We start from the raw sequence: 25,116 nt of genomic DNA on the forward strand, positions 1-25,116 counted from the left end.
GTGGTATGAGAGCATTTGTCAGTATCACGTAGTGATTTGGTTGGGAAGACGGCCACAACGCCACTGTATGCCCTCTAGAAGCAAGCTCGGCCACAACTGCTATAACGCGTCCTTGATGTTGTTGATTGCTGTGGAGTTGACAGCTGAGCTGGTGGCACAAATTTTATATCAGCGACCGATCTGGGGATGTTGCTGGCTATAGAGACGTGTGCCAAGTGTGGAGGGGCATTGTCATGTTGAAAACCGGCACCATAATACTGTCACATGGGAGGTAACGCACGAGGACTCAGGAAGTTCGAGACATACCGTTGAGCCGTCAGAGTTCCTTTAATGACTCCCAGCGGTGACCTGAATTCGTTCCCGACACTTGCCCACACCATCACGCCACACCACTTCACCTCCTAATAACCTGGGAAGACTGCCAGCTCTCCCAGGTCGGTGACATGCTCACCAACGACGGTCATCTGGAGCAGCGCAGAATCGTACCTTTACGCCATTCGTAAGCAGTCCACGCTTCGCGGTCTCGGTAACACACTAAACGCAGCCGTGGTGTTAACCGTGCAGTCGCAAAGCATCGATTGCATACAGACTAGCGCAGCGCCGCGAAACGTCATCAGGAAGGCGGTGACCTGCGCGCCAGTGGAAAGAGCGGGCAGCGCCACACCTGCACAATGACAGGGCTCAGCGCCCCCTGTCAACGCCGGCTTAACCAGCCGCCCACCGCTCGTCCACCCTGTTCGGTCGCAGACTTCGACAGCACCAGTACTGAGTAATAAGAAGACGACACTTAGACTGCGTTCTGCGAGTAGTGATAGTGGGTAAACTATTGCATGTAGGAGGCACAGGAAGCACATCAAGGCACTTCATAATAGGAAGCGCAGTTATGTTTCCTTTCTTATCTGAAAGAAAGTGTTAATTTGGAAGAGATATGTACAGATCATTTTGGACCTGCCAGGGTAGCCGAGAGCGCTAACGCTCTGCTTCCTGGACTCGGGTAGGCGCGCCAGCCCCGGACCGAATCCGCCCGACGGATTAACGACGAGGGCCGGTGTGCCGGCCAGCCTGGATGTGGTATTTAGGCGGTTGTCCACATCCCGCTAGGTTAATACGGGGCTGGTCCCCACGTTACGCCTCAGTTACAAGCGTCGCAGACATTTGAAACACGTCCGCACTATTGCACGATTTACACTAGATGCAGACAGCTGGGGTACACTGATTCCGTCCCTGGGGGGTGGGGGGGGGGGGGGGGTGAGGAAGTTGGCGGCAGGAAGGGCATCCTCCAGCCATCCTTAACACTAACTTTGCCAAATCCGTTGTAACCACGCCGACCCTGCGATCGCTGCGGGACTATGGCGTAAGCGAAAGAAAGAAGAAAGAATGTACATATCATTTTGGATTCCTGCGACCGGACACCGCAACTTCTCTCCTCCCTTGTTTGTGGCGGTACTGACTCCCACAGCAGCCGACACAACGCTGACAGCAGCCTCCTATGCACGGCACTGTAGTTCCGTGGTACAGCTGCTACCATTCTACAACCAATAGTGCTGGAAGTGACTGAATGTTGCAGGAAGTGCCTTACCTGTTGGGTTGGGTTGTTTGGGGGAGGAGACCAGACAGCGAGGTCATCGGTCTCATCGCATTAAGGAAGGATGGGGAAGGAAGTCGGCAGTGCCCTTTCAAAGGAGCCATCCCGGCATTTGCCTCTCCTGTTCTCTGATGCCAGTCACAGATGTGACAAATATTCTTGGTGCACAATAGGGCGACCCTTCGTTGAGGTGGTGGACGCGATCGAGTAGAGCCTTGACGACCTGCCCCCACGTTCCCACGCAGTCCACCACTGGCCACTCTCACATCCGAATGAGCCACAAATCTGGATGTTGCACGATTTACCAACTGGGCAGTTGCAGACACACAACGAGGCCCACTTCAAACTCTGTCTCACACGAGCACGTGTCATCTCCGCATCATTCATAGTCATCACTCAACGTGTCAAGTTTTTCCGCCTCTTATATACCCTACTAGGGCTGTAAACTACACTAAACACGAACAACATTAATGTTTTCTGCTTCCCATTCTGCCAGTCCACGGAATTGCAGTTCTAATCATTTACATAAACGCAATGGTTTTGTACGTGTACGAAGTTACATTGACATCAGACCATTTTAGTGTCAGGAAGTTATGTAGACTGGCAATGGCAAGGAAAGCGTTTCTGAAGAAGAGAAATTTGTTAACATCGAGTATAGATGTAAGTGTCAGGAAGTCGTTTCTGAAAGTATTTGTTTGGAGTGTAGCAATGCATGGAAGTGAAACGCGGACGACAAATAGTTTAGACAAGAAGAAAATAGAAGCTTTCGAAATATAGTGCTACAGAAGAATGCTGAAGATTAGATGGGTAGATCACATAACTAATGAGGAGGTATTGAATATAATTGGTAAGAAGAGAAATTTGTGGCACAACTTGACTAGAAGAAGGGATCAGTTGGTAGAACATGTTCTGAGGCATCAAAGGATCACCAATTTAGTATTGGAGGGCAGCGTGGAGGGTAAAAGTCGTAGAAGGAGACCAAGAGATGAATACACTAAGTAGATTCAGAAGGATCTAGGTTTACACTTCCTGACGCAGGACGGTCAGAAACAGTCTAAAACGCCTGTAAGGTTGTTGCAGGGTAGGGGGTGCTGAGTAATAATTGTTAAGAAGAAAGATACGTAGCGCCGTTTCCGAGTTAGTCAGCATTAAAGTTAGCCAATCAGGCCGTAGCGGGCACAAATTCGAGCGGCCCGCGAGAGACTATGTTGCCAAATGCATACTTCGTTTGGTTTCGTATGGCCGAACAAGAGAGCGATATAAAAGGGGAACAACAGTGCGACACAAAAATTGTACATGGGGTGGAAGTAAGGATCGAACCCGAGCCAGAGGCTAAGCAGTCTCGTGCGCTATCATCTGCGCTGTGAGAACAGCTGACACTAATTATACACTCCTGGAAATTGAAATAAGAACACCGTGAATTCATTGTCCCAGGAAGGGGAAACTTTATTGACACATTCCTGGGGTCAGATACATCACATGATCACACTGACAGAACCACAGGCACATAGACACAGGCATCAGAGCATGCACAATGTCGGCACTAGTACAGTGTATATCCACCTTTCGCAGCAATGCAGGCTGCTATTCTCCCATGGAGACGATCGTAGAGATGCTGGATGTAGTCCTGTGGAACGGCTTGCCATGCCATTTCCACCTGGCGCCTCAGTTGGACCAGCGTTCGTGCTGGACGTGCAGACCGCGTGAGACGACGCTTCATCCAGTCACAAACATGCTCAATGGGGGACAGATCCGGAGATCTTGCTGGCCAGGGTAGTTGACTTACACCTTCTAGAGCACGTTGGGTGGCACGGGAGACATGCGGACGTGCATTGTACTGTTGGAACAACAAGTTCCCTTGCCGGTCTAGGAATGGTAGAACGATGGGTTCGATGACGGTTTGGATGTACCGTGCACTATTCAGTGTCCCCTCGACGATCACCAGTGGTGTACGGCCAGTGTAGGAGATCGCTCCCCACACCATGATGCCGGGTGTTGGCCCTGTGTGCCTCGGTCGTATGCAGTCCTGATTGTGGCGCTCACCTGCACGGCGCCAAACACGCATACGACCATCATTGGCACCAAGGCAGAAGCGACTCTCATCGCTGAAGACGACACGTCTCCATTCGTCCCTCCATTCACGCCTGTCGCGACACCACTGGAGGCGGGCTGCACGATGTTGGGGCGTGAGTGGAAGACGGCCTAACGGTGTGCGGGACCGTAGCCCAGCTTCATGGAGACGGTTGCGAATGGTCCTCGCCGATACCCCAGGAGCAACAGTGTCCCTAATTTGCTGGGAAGTGGCGGTGCGGTCCCCTACGGCACTGCGTAGGATCCTACGGTCTTGGCGTGCATCCGTGCGTCGCTGCGGTCCGGTCCCAGGTCGACGGGCACGTGCACCTTCCGCCGACCACTGGCGACAACATCGATGTACTGTGGAGACCTCACGCCCCACGTGTTGAGCAATTCGGCGGTACGTCCACCCGGCCTCCCGTATGCCCACTATACGCCCTCGCTCAAAGTCCGTCAACTGCACATACGGTTCACGTCCACGCTGTCGCGGCATGCTACCAGTGTTAAAGACTGCGATGGAGCTCCGTATGCCACGGCAAACTGGCTGACACTGACGGCGGCGGTGCACAAATGCTGCGCAGCTAGCGCCATTCGACGGCCAACACCGCGGTTCCTGGTGTGTCCGCTGTGCCGTGCGTGTGATCATTGCTTGTACAGCCCTCTCGCAGTGTCCGGAGCAAGTATGGTGGGTCTGACACACCGGTGTCAATGTGTTCTTTTTTCCATTTCCAGGAGTGTATATAGCGGGCCGCTTCAATCTGTGTGCGCATCGGCCTGATTGGCTAACTTCTACGATAATTAACTCGGAAACAGCGCAATGTATCCAGTTTTTCTCTTAACAATTATTTCTCATCAGAAGCTACCCCGTATCACCCTTACAAACTGTTCAGACTGTTTCTGTCCACGGTTTATCCTTGTAAGTCGTCTTACAGTGTGTGGCGGGTGAAGAGCACTTATCGCGTCCGTAGGATCTGCACACTTTTCCTGTTCTGTTCGCGAATCGTATGTAAGAAGAACGACACCGGCAAGCTTCCGCGTGTGCTCCAATTTTTCTAATTTCGAGTGGTGTGGGTAAACAATAATATGCAGGATGAGATTTTCACTTTGCAGCTGTGTGTGCGCTGATATGAAGCTTCCTGGAAGATTAAAACTGTGTGCCGGACCGAGACTCGAACTCGGTACCTTTGCCTTTCGCTGGCAAATGCTCTACAAACTGAGCTACCCAAGCAAGACTCACGACCCGTTCTCACAGCTTCAGTTCTGCCGGTACCTCGTCTCCTACTTTCCAAACTTCACAGAAGCTCTCCTGAGAACCTTGCAGAACTGGCACTCTTGGAAGAAAGGATATTGTGGAGACATGGCTTAGCCACACAGTTTTAATCTGCCAGGAAGTTTCATATCAGCGCATACTCCGCTGCAGAATGAAAATCTCATTCTGGAAATATCCCACAGGTTGTGCCTAAGCCATGTCTCCGCAATATCCTTTCTTCTAGGAGTGCTAGTTCTGCAAGGTTCGCAGGAGAGCTTCTGTGAAGTGTGGATGGTAGGAGACGAGATACTGGCACAACTGAAGCTGAGGACGGGTCGTGAGTCGTGCTTGGGTAGCTCAGTCTGTAGAGCACTTGCCCGTTAAAGACAAAGCTCCCGAGTTCGAGTCTCGGTCCGGCATACAGCTTTAATCTGCCAGGAAGTTTCATAAACAATAATATGTCACCTGACCCTTCTTGATGACTGGGTGTTGTGTGATGTCCTTAGGTTAGTTAGGTTTAAGTAGTTCTAAGTTCTAGGGGACTGATGACCATAGATGTTAAGTCCCATAGTGCTCAGAGCCATTTCAACCATTTGACCCTTCTTAGAATCTACGCTCTAGGAATTGTAATAGTTAGCGTCTCCGTGATATAGAATAGAATGCCTCTCTTGCTGCTTCTTGTGACACCTGGCCCGTGAGCAATGGCACCATTCTATATTAAATAATATCTCTCTCTCTCTCTCTCTCTCTCTCTCTCTCTCACACACACACACACACACACACACACACACACTCCATTAATCCTACTAGATAAGGGTACCAGTCTGAAGATCAGTGCCAAATACCAGTCCAATGAATGTTCTACAAGCTACTTCACCTGTAAGTAATGTTATTTCGTTAGTCTCGTTCTGCTGAATCTCAGCCTGGTATCTGCTTTTATATGGTAGGCCTCCACTTGGTGTAATAGATGCCAGCTGATGTTGTGAGGGCCAGTCAAACGAAAACCGTACACCCGCCACAGCGGAACCATGGAACGGTTCAGTTCAAAGGTAGTCACCACACGCATTACTCTGTTCATCCCACTGGGAGACGAGATAATCAGTTCCTGCTTCGCAGAACGCAGCAGGCCACTGACGGATTCACAACCGGACCCACTCTTGCACTTCTTCGTCCGACTGAAACCGACGTCTTCGCATGCTTCTCCAAAGATGTGAAAATCACACGGTGAAACATTCGGTCTGAAGGAGGATGTTGCAGATCATCCCAACCAAGTCGCTGGAACGTAGCCTTGTCCGAATGCCAGTGCGAGAGCGAGCGTTCTCGTGCAACAGCATGATCCCCTCCAACAGCCTTCCTGAGCGATTGGACTTCACAGTGCGTGCAGTTTCAGCAAAGCGTCTTCACAGCGCTGCACAATGATTGTCGTTCTACAGGGTGAGCACAAACTCTCGCCCTGACCATAAAAATTTATGACAGAATGACCGTTTGACATATTGTTACATGTGATGCCGTTACATAGGTTAAGTGTTACTAGTTGTTGTGACCACCAATAGATGGCGCTAGTGCTCCACAACACCGACGCTGTCTGTTAGGTCACGTTAGTTGCTGGCGAAACGGCGTAGAAGCAGGAGAAAGCGCAACGTGTGTATTCAGCGTAAATTTCAGGCTTCTTATGGACGCAGCCATCCTGTCGTTAAATGAATAAAGCGATGGTATGGAATGTTTAACGAAACAGGCAGCGTCAAGCATCACGTGAACTTCAAATACTGCAAGCAGGTGTGGTGAAGATTCTTCATGAAAGGCTTAGGTTGCATGATTACAAAGTGCAAATCGTGCAGGCCTTGCAACCGAATGATCTGCTGACACGTGCTGAATTTGCAACTGAGATTCTCAACACGATTGATGACGCTGACGATTACTTAAATCGCATATGCTTTACCGATGAATCCACCTTTCATGTCAGTGGAATGGTAAATAGGCATAATGTCCGTATATGGGGTTCAGAGTCTCCCCATGCTGCTGTACAGTTACAGCGAGACAGCGAAAAAGTGAATGTTTGGTGCGGCCTCATGCATAACAATGTTTTTGGACAGTTTTTCTTTGCGGAAAAATCAATTACCGCTAACAAATAGTTAGGCGTTTTGCGACAGTTCATTGCCCCACAGACAGAAGAATATCAACCATGGATTATTTTCCAGCAAGATCAGCACCCCCCACGGCTTTGATAGTGCATGATTAACTGGATGAAACATTTTCGGATAGGTGGATTGGAAGGAACGGTCCGACACCCTGGCCACCCCGCTCTCCAGACATTACGCCGCTTGACTTTTCTTTCTGAGGCTACATCAAGGACAGAGTCTTCGTCACACCAGCTGCTGACGTCGACGAACTGAAGGCTAGGATACAAGCTGCTGTGGTTACGAAACACCTGGCGGGAACTGGAATACCGCCTCGATATTCTCCGAACTACCAATGGAGCACACGTGGAGGTTTAGTAACGTAAGTGGTCTTAAAAAAAACTATTAACACTAACATATGTAACGGCATCGAATGTAAATTGTTATGTCAAACTGTTATTCTATAATAAATTGTTATAATCAGGGCAGGACTTTGTGCTCACCCTGTACATTCAGAAACTCTGCGAGTAGAGGAATCATTGTTTTCCAGGATAACTGCCGTCGGCACACTGGCAATCAGACAAAGGCTACGCTTCGGTGGTTTAGTTGCGAAATACAGTGAATCCATCGTTCAGCCCGGATCATTCACCTTAAGCTTTTCAAATCTTTGGTGACCTGAAGAAAGAGATTCGTGGACGTCGCTTTCAGTACGATGAGGACGTCCAAGAGTGGATGTGGTTGTGAATCTATCAGCGGCCATTCGCATTCTACGGAATAGGAATTGATCGTCTCGTCTCCCTGTGGAATAAATGACTCAACACGAGTGGCGATTACTTTTGTATAGAACCATTACACGGTCACGGTGTGGTGGGTGTTCGCTTTCCATTTGACTGCTTCTTATACATACGGAATATACACAAATGGAAGACAGTGCACATAACAAAGGAAAAGAAACAGACAGTATACCGATTATGAAATTACTAGTTAAAAGAGTCTCACTTCTGTTACATAACTAAGAGTAACACTACTAACTGGTGTGAAACTGAAATTAGTAGTAGTGAAGGAGAATGAAAGAGTGAGAGATGTCGGTAGGGTTGTGAAAATGTTCAGTGCACCTCTAAAGCAAGCCATGTTCGAGACGACAGTGCGACCTACCGAGTGGACTTGCGCAGCGATTAGCATGCTGGACACGCATCCGGGAGGACGATGGCTCAAATTCGCGTCTGGCTATCCTGATTCAGGTTTCCCGTGATTTCCCTTAATCGCTTCCGGCAAATGACGGAATGGTTCCTTTGCAAGGGAAGGGCAAGATCAGTAACCTCCCCCATCCGCCCTTAATCCGAGCTTGTACCCCGCTTCTGATGACGGGACATTAAACACTAGACTTCGTTCGTGTCTTCCTAGTGCCATCAGTTGTACAATAATGCTCAAGCGTTTGGAGTCCTTACCAAGTCGACACGACGGATATGTCAAACGTTTTCAAATACAGTTGCTGTTGTAAAACTGTGTTGAGCCTATAAGCTTGTACTCTGAGTCTTGACGTGTGGCTGTGAGATAGACTTTTAACGCGAGAAAACTACTAACTGTGGGTCCCTCGGAGGGGGGGGGGGGGGCGGACACGACATAAATTTTGGAGGTTAGTAAAAGGGACATAAAAAAACAGAAACGTTTCATGGAGCAGACAGGGGTGCAAGACGTAATTACAGCTATAATGAGAGCAACTGTGAGGTGGGAGGGAAATGTGGACAGGCGAATGGATGTTGCGATGGAATTATCCTGGCACACGTAAGAAAAACATGAACTGTCCAAGTTTTCATTCATGTTGAGTGTTAGAAACACGCTGACGAACTAAAGTTGGTAGACGTGTTTCTACATCTGAAAGAATGTATGTTCAAATTTCGCACCAGTCGCATAAGGGTGGCGCTAGTAGAACGTCTACGAGGATGCAAATCATGTTTGCTTTACATACACGCTGTGACGGCCGTGAGCGTTAATTACCTGATATCAGCCAAGAATGCCTTTAAGGCGAGAAAGACGCCACTGTCAACGCGTCATGCAGTAGGGCTGCGAGAAGCTGTATATTCCTTCTGCAGTACTGCAGGAACACTTGGCAGGACTGTAGCCGCTGTACGCGATTTCTGGCAGCGGTTGGCACAAGAACAAGTAGACTGGGCTCCAGACGGCAACATGGCACTACCGAGAAGGGAGACCATCGCATTCGGCTTGGGGCTCTGGCGCATCGTATACTGCATCTGCAGCAGCAGTCTGAGCAGCAGTTGGCACCGCAGTCAAACAAGGATCTCTTTTAAATCGACGACTTCAGGGACAGCTCCGAGCCAGACTCCCTGTAATGTGCATTCCACTGACACCAAACTATCGCCATTTGGTACTGAAGTGGTGTCACAAGCGAGAGCTCATTAGAGGGTAAAGTGGGAATCTATTGTGTTTTCTGACGAAAGCTAGTGATGGCCGTGTGTTGGTCAAAAGGAGGCCAGTTGCGGCCTGCTACCAGTTAGCCTCGGGTGCGATTTCGTGTGGCAGCAGGAGAAATCTGGTGGTTCTCCCGCACACCCTGACTGTAGAATTGTACGTCAGTCTGGTGACTCCACTTGTTGCGCTGCCGTTCACGAACAGCATTTCAGGGGGGTTTTCCAACAGGATAACGCTCGCCCCCATACCGCTGTCGTATTCAGAAATGCTCTGCCGAGTGTCGACATGTTGCCTTGGACTGCGTGATCACCAGATGTGTCCCCGGTCGAGCACATATGGGACACCATCGGACGACAACTACAGTGCCATCCACAAATAGCATTATCCGTCTCTCTACTGACCGACCAAATACTCGTACAACGGGCATGGAACTCAGTGTCACAGACAGACGTTCGTCACCTGTACAACAAACTACATGCCCATCTGCGTGCTTGCATTCACTCAACAATCCGGTGGTTGCACCAGTTATTAATGTACCAGAGTCTCACACTTCCAATGATTCATCTCGCGCTTAGGTTACCTGCAATATTGCTGTGGCGCTACAACGCAGTCCTTGCTATGATTTTTTTCGCTTACTTAACACATGAAACTGTTTGTATACGAGGTATTGTCTAGTGTAAATATGTATTGTAAATAATATGTTTAAATTATACGAGGCCTGTTCAGAAAGTAAGCACCGATTGATTGCCAAATTGAAACCACAGTGAACATCAGAATTGTTTTACTTGTAACAATTAGCTACACCTTTCAGCTACTTCTCTACGTAGTCGCCGTTCTGACTTAGACTTTTGTCATAGCGTTGTACCAACTTTTCAATAGCCTCATCATAGAAGGCAGCCGCCAGTGCTTTCCGCCAATTCTCCACGCTGGCCTACACCTCGTTGTCTGTGTCAAAATGTTGTCTTCAAAGACAGCGGTTCATGCGACCAGAGATGAAACTCAGGGGGAGACAATTGCGGACTGTATTGTGGGTAATCTCACATTTCCATTTGAAAACGATGCAGGAGCATCTTCATTGCCCCTGCAGAATGCGGCTGAGAATTGTCTTGAAGAAGAAACAGCACGACAGTTATGTAATGTTAGCTGCATAGCTTCAGGCGAAATTTCTCACCAGGCCCTCGTACTTGGCGGCAGACACTATTTTCTGGACATCTTTACGCACTCACTGCGAGCTCAGAAATGAGAAGAGCGACGTGATGCTAACTGGGGTTATACTAGAGACACTACCCAACACATCTGTGCAAAGCTTTATCGGATTTTCATAGTCGTTTCCATTTCGCGACCGATCGGAGCTTACTTTCTGAACGCCCCTCGTATAATACTTAACACGGGCAAGTCAGGGCATATTTAGTTAACGTTGAAGTCAGAGAGATTGTTTAGTCGTGCCGCTGGGCGCGGGAGCGCGCCAGCGGTTAGTAGTAGCAGTGACGATGTGTTCGGAGTAAGACGTACAGTCGAATGCTGCTCGTCCTAGCTGTGTTACATCTAACGGCTAGTGTGTGGATCTAAGTACGACGGGAAAGGAATGGTCGGCATATCTGGAAGCATGGCCGGGCAAGTTATTATGGATTAATGGGCATAGCGCTGAACAAACGAGGACTTAAATGTGAAGCGCACTGTGGGTGCAAGTCGCAACAGTAAAAGCCCGCTGCCACATTGTGTCGCTGCCGTGGACTGCCGTCGATCCACCGACAACAAGGGAAGTAAGATCTACGTAATTTTCGTAGAGGATAAAATTGTAGAATGCTTGCCAGTGACTGTCCTTTTCTTTGAAGTTGAACAGTTAATAACAAGCACTTTATAATCGAAGTGTTGTAGCTACATTCCACCCGACAACAACACCAAGTAGATTCCTTCCAAACCTCACCTTACTGAACCGAGTGTGTCACGCCATTATCAAGAGAAAATATGTTAATTATCAAATTATTTGCATACACGGTGAAGAGTAAATTTCAGACTGGTTATCGTAGTTAATTGTTGCACTTAATAAGCTTACGCCAACCGTAGTAACTTAATGATAGACTGCAGTAATAAATTTGATTATTAAGATTTATTTCAATGCATATTCAGCTGAAGTTAGTTCAAGGATATTTCATGAAACTATAAAGCTTACTCCACCTGATAATCCCCCAATGAATCAATTATTATTATCATTCAAAAGATAGTTAATCAATTATTGTCAATATATTTCATTATCAGTAGATTAAACTGTGCAAAGTACATAATTTTAAAGACAGAATGACAGTCTATTATTCAAAATTTCGACAGATGATTATCTGTGTTGTCAGCATTGCACTTAGCTGACAAATTATGAACAAAATAATTATCAAAATACTTATTGAAAGTTAACCATTAATGTTTAAGTGTAGTTAGGTTGTTATGACATTGTTTTATATGACTACTGAGCCTGACACAGCACTTACGTAAAAGTTTCCGTTCCACCTGCTGCGCTACAAAGAGGTAAACTTTATTTTTGGCACAATTATTCACGTACTTAACAGTACTGTCGCTCATCAGTTGAGCTGGCGACCGATTTTTTAATTTCTTTTACAACTTAATCATTTCTTTCGGCAAAATTTCCACTGGCAAAATTTATTTCCAAATTATTTCCATTATTTCATTTACCGATCGTTATTGAATGAAATTACTCGTTCGATAACGATCAAGTTATAACGTCTCCTGTTTCCCGCGGAATAATCATTATTTACTTCGGATTCGGATGCCTTATCCCGACGCGGGTCAAAATTCATAATTCACGGTCATTGTCAACTTGTAATTTCGCAAATCCCGGGAAGCAGGGGGGTGTTATGCTGCCATCACTTAAATATTTTCCTAGGCATACGTATTTCCAAAATTTCATTACTCTGCATTAATTAGATTAAAGGTTGCGTTTATTTCTGTCAGTGTACAATAACGCTCAAGCGTCTGGGGTGCTTATCAAGTAGACATGATGGCAGATATCAGACGGTATCAGATACACGTACCTATAACAGTTCGGATTACCGCATAAGTTTTTGCTATCATTCTTGATGTCTTGATGTGTGGCTGTGAAACAGGCTTTTGATGCGGAAACCACTCACTGGGGGTTGTTCTTGGGTGGGGTTTGGGACGGCCGGGGGAAGGGGGGGGGGGTAAGAAAACATACATTTTGAAGACTGATAGAAAAGACACAAAAATAAAGAAATGATCCAGGGGACATACAGGAATGCAAGGCGTAATTGCAGCTATAATGACAACAACTGTTCTGGGAAATGGTACATGGAGCACGGAAGTAGTTTGGCGAATTCTAAGAAGTAAGTAAAGGCGGATATGCAGTCATGGACTGTGCGGCTGGTCCCGGCGGAGGTTCGAGTCCTACCTCGGGCATGGGTGTGTGTGTTTGTCCTTAGGATAATTTAGGTTACGTAGTGTGTAAGCTTAGGGACTGATGACCTTAGCAGTTAAGTCCCATAAGATTTGACACACATTTCAACATTTTAAAAGATGGATACAACAACCTGATGGATATTACCGGTAAATTATCCTTGTTCACATGACAACAGAATGAACTGCCCCAGTTTTGATTCCTGTTGAGCGTTACAAACAAACCCTGCAGATAAGTGATGCTCTCATCGCCAGGTAAAATTCAGTCTGTAGCAGCAGGCAACACTGGCCAAAACTGCTGGACATTTCATTGACAGTTGTGACCAGGAAGAACCATTCCAGAAAATCCTAATCGAATGAAAGAAGACCTGATTCTACTTATTTTATCCTAAAGTTCTTTTGGCCCATTACTCTTTTCCTTCTCTGCATTTAGCTGTGATAGCCACTTCTTTTCTGAACTTGTATGAAGTGCTGTTGTGTGCTATGCCATTGCCCCTGCCAGGTAGTCCACCTGCCGCGACTACTGCGTGTTAGCGTAGCTATGTCTAGGCGAGGCCAAGAGCGGCAGGAACTTCGGCGGTCGTCCACAGCGTTCGCCAGCGACGGCTGCACTATTTGGTCGCGGTTCATCACGTGCACGAATCCGACAACACGGTAACATCACCAGACTTGAGGAGCCAACAAGCAGGGTGCACATTACCACCAGCAGCAACAGCCACTCGCACGAATTCAGGGTACTAACCCGCGCAGCTTTGTATCCCGCGGGCCAGCGACTAAGCGCCAGAGTTCATCATCCAGCGGAGCCGGCCGGCAATTCGACGCGAGGTCTGAGCGTGGTGGCTTCCGCGAGGGCGCGCGAGAGATCGTACTGGCGCCACTTCTGCGAGCACTCCATCGACTCCGGCCCTCGTCGTATCGTCTTTGCTACGTTACGTGTGCACCCTCTGGGGCTGTGTGGTGGCGAGTGATGTGTCGGACATGGAGCTGAGCGGGTGTGGCTGAGTAATTGGCGTGCTGGCGATTACAGCGAGTTAGGAACCGTTGACCTTGGTTCAAATGGTTCAAATGGCTCTGAGCACCATGGGACTTAACATCTGAGGTCATCAGTCCCCTAGAACTTAGAACTACTTAAACCTAACTAACCTAAGCACATCAGACACATCCATGCCCGAGGCAGGATTCGAACCTGCGACCGTAGCGGTCACGCGGTTCCAAACTCAAGCGCCTAGAACCGCACGGCCACACCGGCCTGCAATGAGCACTGCACTTAAAGATTGTTAATTCTGCCCGGTGAGAGTCAGCCAGGAATCTAGTTTCTTTATATCTTTCGGTGACGCCTTCGCGGTTGTGTGTCTCGATCTGGAGGTTTCTATATGCGCAAAACTAGTATTGTGCAATGTTCATCTTTTACTAGAAATCATCGATTGTTATTATTGAGTATTTGATACAACTGATTGTAATTTCTGTTTGTTGTGTACCTCATGGTCCTCCCTGGGTCGAGTTATTGGTTTTGGCCTGTTGTGTGCACTCACACTGAAGCTACGCGCGTGTGGTTCGTGCGTGCGTGCGTGCTCGTATTTGCACATTCTCTTACTCTGTGCTGAAGGGCCGATCTCGCTACAGTTGTGCAGTGTAACTGGCCATCTACCAGTTGATGCGTATCCTAATTACAGTGGTTATTAGTCCCTAAGAGGCCCCAATAAACGTAAACCACGATTTTTTAAATCTTGTTTGAATTATTATGTAATTATTCTTTTAAATGACCTTGTACATTGCTTCTTGTTAATGCTTGGAAGGTTAACTTGCAATGTTATGAACGGGCCGGTCCCACACTGAAGTTTTGCTAGACGAATTTTCAATTGTCCGGTTTAAGTGTCACTGTGTATGTTAACTTTTATCAAACTACTTTTGCTGTTTGTTGTTTGTTGTATGTTGACAGCCTCGCACCGGCAGTGGTTGACGCGTTGCTGCTGCTGTTGTGTTGGTCCGGCGCAGGGACGCGTTTCCCTTCTGTGTAATGAAGTAATAAGTGCTATCGACAGGGGATGTCAAATTGATTCCATATTTTTAGATTTCCAGAAGGCTTTCGATACCGTTCCTCATAAGCGTCTTCTGAGCAAACTGCGTGCCTACGGAGTATCGCCTCAGTTGTGCGACTGGATTGGTGATTACCTGTCAGAAAGGTCACAGTTCGTAGTAATAGACGGAAAGTCATCGAACAAAACAGAAATAATATCCGGCATTCCCCAAGGAAGTGTCATAGGCCCTCTATTGTTCCTAATCTATATTAACGACATAGGAGACAATCTGAGTAGCCGTCTTAGATTGTTTGCAGATGATGCTGTCATTTACCGTCTTGTAAAGTCATCAGATGATCGAAACGACTTGCAAAATGATTTAGATAAGATATCTGTATGGTGCGAAAAGTGACAATTGAGCCTGAATAAAGAAAAGTGCGAAGTTATTCACATGATTACTAAAAGAAATCAACTGAATTTCGATTACGCGATAAGTCACACCAATCTGAGGGCTGTGAATTCAACTAAATACTTAGGGATTACAATTACATATAACCTGAACTGGAAAGATCACATAGATAATGTTGTGGGTAGAGCAAACCAAAGACAGCGATTCATTGACAGAACACTTAGAAGGTGCAACAGGCCTAGTAAAGAGACTGCTTACACAACGCTTGTCTGCCCTACTCTGGAGTATTGCTTTGCGGTGTGGGATCCCCATCAGGTGGAACTGACGGATGACATCGAAAAAGTACAAAGAAGGGGAGCTCGTTTTGTATTATCGCGAAATAGGGGAGATAGTGTCACAGACATGATACGTGAATTGGAGTGGCAATCATTAAAACAAAGGCGTTTTTCGTTGCGACGGCATCTTCTCATGAAATTTCAATCACCAGTTTTCTCCTCCGATTGCGAGAACATTCTGTTGGCACCCACCCACATAGGGAGAAATGATCATCACGGTAAAATAAGAGAAATCAGGGCACGCACGGAAAAATTTAAGTGCTCGTTTTTCCCGCGTGCCGTTCGAGAGTGGAACCGTAGAGAGACAGCATGAAACTAGTTCATTGAACCCTCTGCCAGGCACTTTATTGTGAATAGCATAGTAATCGTGTAGATGTAGATGTTTGGGCGGTCCTCCCGTCATCGCACGAGGCCTAAGTGTTGGCAGGTGACACGCGGTTCTGCGGATCTCCAGTTACAGCCTGGTGTTGAGTAGCTTGTTGTTATTCTTTTGGTATCGTGTGACGGCGGGGGTGTCACGGGATTAGTAAGTAATTGGCCCAGTATTTCTGTTATTGTAAGGCCCTGCAGCGCGTGTGATGGAAGCCTTTGGGCAAACTGAGCACTGAGTTTCTTATTTTCTTTAAAACATTAAGGGTTTACTTTTCATTATCATTTTAAATGTATTTTAGTGACCCGTTACTTTATTCAAATACTTGACATTATTTATGTAGAACAGGCTTGTGGCCAGTCAGTGAAGTACTACTGTTGCTTCGGTTTTACACGTGGGCAGCCTTTGGGCAGCTTGGCCGTATCTTGTCTCTATGACAGCAGAATAACCAGTGGAGATGTACGCATTTTGATGTGTTTTACTTAATGTTTGTTCAACTTATATCCAAGTCCTATTGTGGGATCAGCCACAGTTGTGATCTAGTTGCGGGGAACGACAAAAGACGCATCAAGTTGGGCCACCCTTCCATGTCTCTTCCTTAAATTAATCGCGATCCTTATTCTTGGTACCAAGTTCGTCCTCAGCAGATGCCAGATCATCAAGAGCTCATCAGGAGTTCATCATCAGCTACGCAGTCCGAAAACCGCGCTCGGCAGCAGTTTGAAGACAGCAGCTACCAGACCTGCGTCAGCTGACTCCGGAGGGGTGTTTACTTCTGGAAGTGACTTTTGTTTTGGGGCTTGTCTCGCAGCCTGTACGGAGTCATACATGTGTCTAATCTGAACTGTATGCTATGACTATATGTGTGTTCGAATAAACAAGTGTCCAATTACATTGTACTAATTAGTTTGTGTAGTGGTGTTCAGAACCCATTCATAACTGACATGACCGCCCACATGGAATAGGACAGTCTGTTTCTCAAACTGCTATACATCAACTACCTACTCAGTGGAAGTGAAAGTTGGACTCTGGCTAAGTTGGAAGTGAATCGATTAGAAGCTGCTGAAATCTAGATAAGCTGCACAATTACAAGAACGAGGTGGATCGAAAGAAAAATCAACACTGAGCTCTTAGCGGATTGCAGCGAAAAGGGAAGATTATTAAAAGTAATGGAAAAGAGAAAAATAATATTTATTGGACATGTCACCGGAAATCACACTTTTTTATCGTTAATATTCTCGACGATAAAGTGCTGTCGATGTCAAGAAATTCCGATGTATCTCTTGAAATTCAACTGGCTTCCACCTACCAAGAAATTCCTGGGTTATTCTAGACGGAATTAGTGCCAGCCGTGGCAAAAGTGCGGATTCACTGTACACTGCCCAACTCATTAAAGTGATCACCTGTCAAAAGCCTCGATAACCATCTTTTGCAGCGCTGAGCACTGCGAGACGTGCATGACGACGGGTTTCTGGAAGGCAGTGACAGGGTTGCGGAGCCATCCAGACTCCAGTGTCCTGACCAGCGGCGGCAGGTTTCTCGTGTGAGGATGTTACGGCGCCAACATGCCGACAGTGCTGGCGCCACAGATTCTCGGCTGAGTTTAAATCCAGAGTGTTGAGTGTGGTCAGCGCAGTGCAGTAACCTCATGTCGGTGCTCTTCGAACCACGCACCAACACAGCGAGCTGTGTGGCTCTTTGCACTGAACTGCCAGTTCAAGTGGTTCAAATGGCTCTAAGCACTATCGGACTTAACATCTGAAGTCATCAGTCCCCTAGAACTTAGAACTACTTAAGCCTAACTAAGGACATCACACACAACCATGCCCCAGGCTGGAGTCGAACCTGCGACCGTAGCAGCCGTGTAGTTCCGGACTGAAGCGCCTAGAACCGCTCGACCACAGCGGCCGGCGTACTGCTAGTAAACGCTATCCTTAGGAGGAGAAACAAACTACATGTAGGGGTTGACATGGTCCTAAGGATAGATACATACACGTGTTCATCTATTATGCCTCTCATAATGATGAGATCACGCAGAGAATGCCACGGAAACATTCCCGAGACTATAACGCTCTGTTCTCCGTCTTGCACCCTTCCGAAGATTGTTGCAGCGCATATGGTTATGGACGGTTCACTCCGTACGCGCCAAAGCTCATGTGTCCGATGGAGTATGAAACGTGGTTCATCTGAAAGGCCACCTAGCGCTACTCCGTCGACGTCCAACTGTCGTAATGGCGAGCAATCCCTCGTCGCTGGTGGACAGCGGTTGGCCTGTATGCGTGAACCAGGCGCCTGCAGGGGAGGTCCACACGCAACAATGTTCCCTGGACGGTCGCTGACGAGACACTGTTGCTAGGCCCTTGGTGATCAGTTGCTCGACCGCGCGTATCTCCGCAACCGTAGCTGACGGCTGCCGCCTACGGCCCGTGCTGCATCACATTTACCTCGGCAGCTATTTTGCATAGTGCCTTTTCGCCATTCACGGCGGCACGCGAACAGCTTACAAACTTAGACACTTCGGGAATGCTTCCATCCTTGGACCAAAAGCCAACATATAAACCGAGCCACTTCTGCATTACGACACCGACTACACTCTTTTCCGCGTTCCCCTCTCCTCCCCCTCCCCCTCCCCGCCAGACGCTTTATACCCTCTACATCTACATCTACATTTATACTCCGCAAGCCACCCAACGGTGTGTGGCGGAGGACACTTATCGTGCCACTGTCATTACGTCCCTTTCCTGTTCCAGTCGCGTACGGTTCGCGGGAAGAACGACTGCCGGAAAGCCTCCATGCGCGCTCGAATCTCTCTAATTTTACATTCGTGATCTCCTCGGGAGGTATAAGTAGCGGGAAGCAATATATTCGATACGTCATCCAGAAACTCATCCTCTCGAAACCTGGAGAGCAAGCTACACCGCGATGCAGAGCGCCTCTCTTGCAGAGTCTGCCACTTGAGTTTGCTTAACATCTCCGTAACGCTATCACGCTTACCAAATAACCCTGTGACGAAATGCGCCGCTCATCTTTGCATATTCTCTATCTCCTATGTCAACCCGACCTGGTACGGATCCCACACTGATGAGCAATACTCAAGTATATGTCGAACGAGTCTTTTGTAAGCCACTTCCTTTGTTGATGGACTACATTTTCCAAGGGCTCTCCCAATGAATCTCAACATGGCACCCGCCTTACCAACAATTAATTTTATATGATCATTCCACTTCAAATCGTTCCGCACGCATACTCCCACATATGTTGCAGAAGTAACTGCTACCAGTGTTTATTCCGCTATCATATAATCATACAATAAAGGATCCTTCTTTCTATGTATTCGCAATAGATTACATTTGTCTATGTTAAGGGTCAGTTGCCACTCCCTGCACCAAGTGCCTATCCGCTGCAGATCTTCCTGCATTTCGCTGCAATTTTCTAATGCTGCAACTTCTCTGTATACTACAGCATCATCCGCGAAAAGCCGTATGGATGGTTCAAATGGCTCTGAGCACTATGGGACTTAACATCTGTGGTCATCAGTCCCCTAGAACTTAGAACTACTTAAACCTAACTAACCTAAGGACATCACACACATCCATGCCCGAGGCAGGATTCGAACCTGCGACCGTAGCAGTCGATCGGTTCCTGACTGAGCGCCTAGAACCGCTAGACCACCGCGGCCGGCAGCCGCATGGAACTTCCGACACTATCTACTAGGTCATTTATATACATTGTGAAAAGCAATGGTCCCATAACACTCCCCTGCGCCACGCCAGGGGTTACTTTAACGTCTGTAGACGTCTCTCCATTGACAACAACATGCTGTGTTCTGTTTGCTAAAAACTCCTCATTCCAGTCACATAGCTGGTCTGATATTCCGTAGGCTCTTTCTTTGTTTATCAGGCGACAGTGCGGAACTGTATAGAACGCCTTCCGGAAGTCAAGGAAAATAGCGTCTACCTGGGAGCCTGTATCTATATTTTCTGGGTCTCATGAACAAATAAAGCGTTAGATAAGTATGTGCCAAGCAAGATCGTAAGAGATGGAAAAGAGCCACCGTGGTACAACAACCGAGTTAGAAAACTGCTGCGGAAGCAAAGGGAACTTCACAGCAAACATAAATACAGCCAACGCCTTGCAGACAAACAAAAATTACGCGAAGCGAAATGTAATGTGAGGAGGGCTATGCGAGAGGCGTTCAATGAATTCGAAAGTAAAGTTCTATGTACTGACTTGGCAGAAAATCCTAAGAAATTTTGGTCTTATGTCAAAGCGGTAGGTGGATCAAAACAAAATGTCCAGACACTCTGTGACCAAAGTGGTACTGAAACAGAGGATGACAGACTAAAGGCCGAAATGCTAAATGTCTTTTTCCAAAGCTGTTTCACAGAGCAAGACTGCACTGTAGTTCCTTCTCTAGATTGTGGCACAGATGACAAAATGGTAGATATCGAAGTAGACGACAGAGCGATAGAGAAACAATTAAAATCGCTCAAAACAGGAAAGGCCGCTGGACCTGATGGGATACCAGTTCGATTTTACACAGAGTACGCGAAGGAACTTGCCCCCCTTCTTGCAGCGATGTACCGTAGGTCTCTAGAAGAGCGTAGCGTTCCAAAGGATTGGAAAAGGGCACAGGTCATCCTCGTTTTCAAGAAGGGACGTCGAACAGATATGCAGAACTATAGACCTACTCGTATATCTCTAACGTCGATCAGTTGTAGAATTTTAGAACACATATTATGTTGGAGTATAATGACTTTTCTGGAGACTAGAAATCTACTCTGTAGGAATCAGCATGGGTTTCGAAAAAGGCGATCGTGTGAAACCCAGCTCGCGGTATTCGTCCACGAGACTCAGAGGGCCATAGACACGGCTTCGAAGGGAGATGCTGTGTTTCTTGACTTCCGCAAGGCGTTCGATACAGTTCCCCACAGTCGTTTAATGAACAAAGTAAGAGCATATGGACTATCAGACCAATTGTGTGATTGGATTGAAGAGTTCCTAGATAACAGAACGCAGCATGTCATTCTCAGTGGAGAGAAGTCTTCCGAAGTAAGAGTGATTTCAGGTGTGCCGCAGGGGAGTGTCATAGGACCGTTGCTATTCACAATATACATAAATGACCTTGTGGATGACATCGGAAGTTCACTGAGGCTTTTTGCAGATGATGCTGTGGTGTATCGAGAGGTTGGAACAATGGAAAATTGTACTGAAAGGCAGGAGGATCTGCAGCGAATTGACACATGGTGCAGGGAATGGCAATTCAATCTCAATGTAGACAAGTGTGATGTGCTGCGAATACATAGAAAGATAGATCCCTTATCATTTAGCTACAAAATAGCAGGTCAGCAAGTGGAAGCAGTTAATTCCATAAATTATCTGGGAGTACGCATTAGGAGTGATTTAAAATGGAATGATCATATAAAGTTGATCGTCGGTAAAGCAGATGCCAGACTGAGATTCATTGGAAGAATCCTAAGGAAATGCAAGTATGTTACAGTACACTTGTTTGCCCACTGCTTGAATACTGCTCAGCAGTGTGGGATCCGTACCAGATAGGGTTGATAGAAGAGATAGAGAAGATCCAACGGAGAGCAGCGCGCTTCGTTACAGGATCATTTAGTAATCGCGAAAGCGTTACGGATAGATAAACTCCAGTGGAAGACTCTGCAGGAGAGACGCTCAGAAGCTCGATACGGGCTTTTGTTGTAGTTTCGAGGACATACCTCACCGAAGAGTCAAGCAGTATATTGGTCCCTCCTACATATATCTCGCGAAGAGACCATGAGGATAAAATCAGAGAGATTAGAGCCCACACAGAGGCATACCGACAGTCCTTCTTTCCACGAACAATACCAGACTGGAATGGAAGAGAGAACCGATAGAGGTACTCAGGGTACCCTCCGCCACACACCGTCAGGTGGCTTGCGGAGTACGGATGTAGATGTAGATGTAGTGATGCCACCTTCCGTCTGTGAGTGTACCGTGGCGTCGAGCGTAGGTGGTGTTCACATTAATGTGACTCGACCCTCTGTAAACAGAAACTAAACACACCTGCCACGTGTCACTGTGCAGGCGAAAGGCAGGCAGTCCAGCGTACAGTTCAGGCATGTTCAGTAAGTGCGTGCACGGAATAATTTTAAGATTTCCTGAATAGGACTGACAATTCAGATAACAACTGTATTTGTAACCTAGATGATCCTTTATAAATATTATTCTTACTATATTTTCATTGGTATGTTGTGTAATAATGCCACACTATCAGTAAATAAACGGCCTATAATCTCCAAAGTTGGTGCCACTGTAGTTTTTGACACTCCCTGTTGGCAGGCTGCTGTTCAATTTCATACGACATATTGGCAGGGCTTTTCTAGGAGTACCGCTTCACCGTGTACCGCGTTACTCCAGAAGCGTGGCGTGTGGCGGCTACTCACGTGGCCGTTGTCGTCCAGCTGGTTGTTGGTGAGCTTGAGCTTGTCGAAGCTGACCACCTGCTTCATCCACTGTGCGCCGGATGCGGGGCTGTCCGGGTGGACGTGGATCCTGGGCGGCGACACCGGGTCCGCCTTGCCCGCCACCACCCAGCTGGAACTGCCAACACACACACACAAGCACAGCTCACTGTCTGGAGGATCACTACCACTTATGTGGCCCCGTTCATTTACGTAGGTTGGAACTCAAATAGTGGCAACACCGCTGTGGAGACACAATGCAATGGAATCTACTGTTGTCGCTGATAGCACACGTTGTTGACATACCAACCTTACCTCCGAGCAAATGGACTCGCCCGACCCACGTCACCGGCGTGCGCGCAGTCGAGCGAAACACAGTCACTCGCGAGCGAGCGGTCTAACGTTAACGGTGTCACTATGCTTTCGAAACAGGAACAACGGAGTTCGATCAAGACTGATTGTGCCAGAGGTCGTAGAGCACGACAGTGTCATTAAGGTTTTCAGGAGGCGTGCGGGGATTCGGCATTGCCGTACAGAACAGTGGCACGTTGGGTAAAAGCCTTCAACGAAGGGCCGGCCGCTGTGGCCGAGCGGTTCGAGGCGCTTCAGTCCGGAACCGCGCTGCTGTTACGGACGCAGCTTCGAATCCTGCCTCGGGCATGGGTGTGTGTGATGTCCTTAGGTTAGTTAGGTTTAAGTAGTCCTAAGTGTGACCGACGGCCTTGCCGCAGTGGTAACACCGGTTCCCGTCAGATCACCGAAGTTAAGCGCTGTCGGGCTGGGCTAGCACTTTGATGGGTGACCATCCGGTCTGCCGAGCGCTGTTGGCAAGCAGAGTGCACTCAGCCCCCGTGAGGCAAACTGAGGAGCTACTTGATAGAGAAGTAGCGGCTCCGGTCTCGGAAACTGACATACGGCCGGGAGAGCGGTGTGCTGACCACATGCCCCTCCATATCCGCATCCAGTGACGCCTATGGTCTGAGGATGACACGGCGGCCGGTCGGTACCGTTCGACCTTCATGTCCTGTTCGGGTGGAATTTAGTTTAGTTTTTAGTCCTAAGTCTAGGGGACTGACGACCTCAGATGTTAAGTCCCATAGTGCTCAGAGCCATTTGAAGCTTCAACGAAGGTCCGCTAACTGTGACGGACATGTATCGGGCAGGTCGTCCCAGCGTCTCTGAAGTAGTAGTGCATGCTATTGTCGCTTTAGTGGACAGTGATCCACGCCACACGATTCGTCAGCTCGCCCACAAAACCGAATTAGCACATACGACTGTCCTTCGCATCCTGAAGGAAGTCCGCAGCTCGTGGTCGTGCGGTAGCGTTCTCGCTTCCCGCGCCCGGGTTCCCGGGTTCGATTCCCGGCGGGATCAGGGATTTTCTCTGCCTCGTGATGACTGGGTGTTGTGTGATGTCCTTAGGTTAGTTAGGTTTAAGTAGTTCTAAGTTCTAGGGGACTGATGACCATAGATGTTAAGTCCCACGGTGCTCAGAGCCATTTGAACCTGAAGGAACGCCTGGGTATGCGAAAAATTGCATCACGGTGGGTTCAGCATCACTTGGAAATTCAGAAATGGATGCGTTACGACGCTGCTCAGACGCACTTGGAAAGCTATGTGCGTGAAGGAGATGCTTTCGTACGCCGTATCGTAACACTGGATGGCACATGGGCGACATCGCACAAGCCAGAATTAAAACGCCAGTCCAACGAATGACGTCATTATGGGTCGCCGCGATTGTCGAAAGTGCGTCAGAGCCCCAGTATGGTGAAAGTTATGGTGATTTTCGTGTACGACTGTGATGGCGTTATCCTAACGCATTACGTTCCTCTACGGCAGACCGTCAATGCACAGTATTACTGTTAGTTTTTGGAGCGACACCTGCGACCAGCTTTGTGAAACAAGCGGCGACACTTTCTGCGCAACCCACCCACCATTTTGCACGACAATGCGCGGGCGCATACAGCGCAAGCTGTGGCTGCTCTGTTCGGTCGATGGGACTGGGAAGTGCTGTACCATCCACCATACTCCCCAGACTTAAGTCCTTGTGACTTTGATTTCATTCCGAAGATGAAGGAACCACTTCGTGGCATTCGCTTCAGAACTGTTCCAGAGATTCGACAGGCAGTAGACCGCTCCATTCGCACCATCAACAGAACAGGCTCTGCTAACGGCATACTACGCCTTCCACATCGCTGGCAACGGGTTCTACACAACGCTTGTGACTCCTTTGAAGGACAGTAACAGGTGCAAACATGTAACTCTTTTGCATCGGTTGTGAATAAATAGTTGCCAGTATTTAAGTTCCAACCCTCGTATTACGATGCGGCTACGGACGTTCTTGACAAATGTTTAATGCGTCATTACACAGAAACACCGAGCGAGTTTATACACGAAAACCCCCTGGTACAGCAGTTTAATTTATACACTTGTAATCCAATATGGCGTCTACTCTGCTAGCTTCTGTCAGCTAAGCAGTGCATAGGACACAAGAGGTCATGCAAACGTCACTGTGTCGTCATGTGCATTATGCTGCAGAAATTAATCCATACGGCACTAATGTCAAAGCTTCTGTTGAAAACACATTTATCGTCTTCGCCAGATCGCAGCCAATTTATCACCTATCAATATAATCTAGACAGATCACTCTGTAAA

At 47.7% G+C, this 25,116-nt stretch overlaps 1 protein-coding gene and 1 pseudogene across 1 annotated transcript in view; one reads left to right on the forward strand and one right to left on the reverse strand.

Moving 5' to 3' along the window:
- The window catches only part of LOC124711489 (T-box transcription factor TBX1), a 210,852-nt gene that overhangs the window by 147,841 nt on the left and 37,895 nt on the right, over positions 1-25,116 (reverse strand). Inside the window, exon 4 of the mRNA XM_047241598.1 lies at positions 22,444-22,600. Coding sequence (XP_047097554.1) covers positions 22,444-22,600 — 157 coding nt within the window. The remainder of the gene's footprint in view (positions 1-22,443; positions 22,601-25,116) is intronic.
- Positions 23,174-23,291, forward strand: LOC124712578 (annotated as a pseudogene).

Source organism: Schistocerca piceifrons, chromosome 8 (assembly GCF_021461385.2).
Source record: "Schistocerca piceifrons isolate TAMUIC-IGC-003096 chromosome 8, iqSchPice1.1, whole genome shotgun sequence".
NCBI lineage: Eukaryota > Metazoa > Arthropoda > Insecta > Orthoptera > Acrididae > Schistocerca > Schistocerca piceifrons.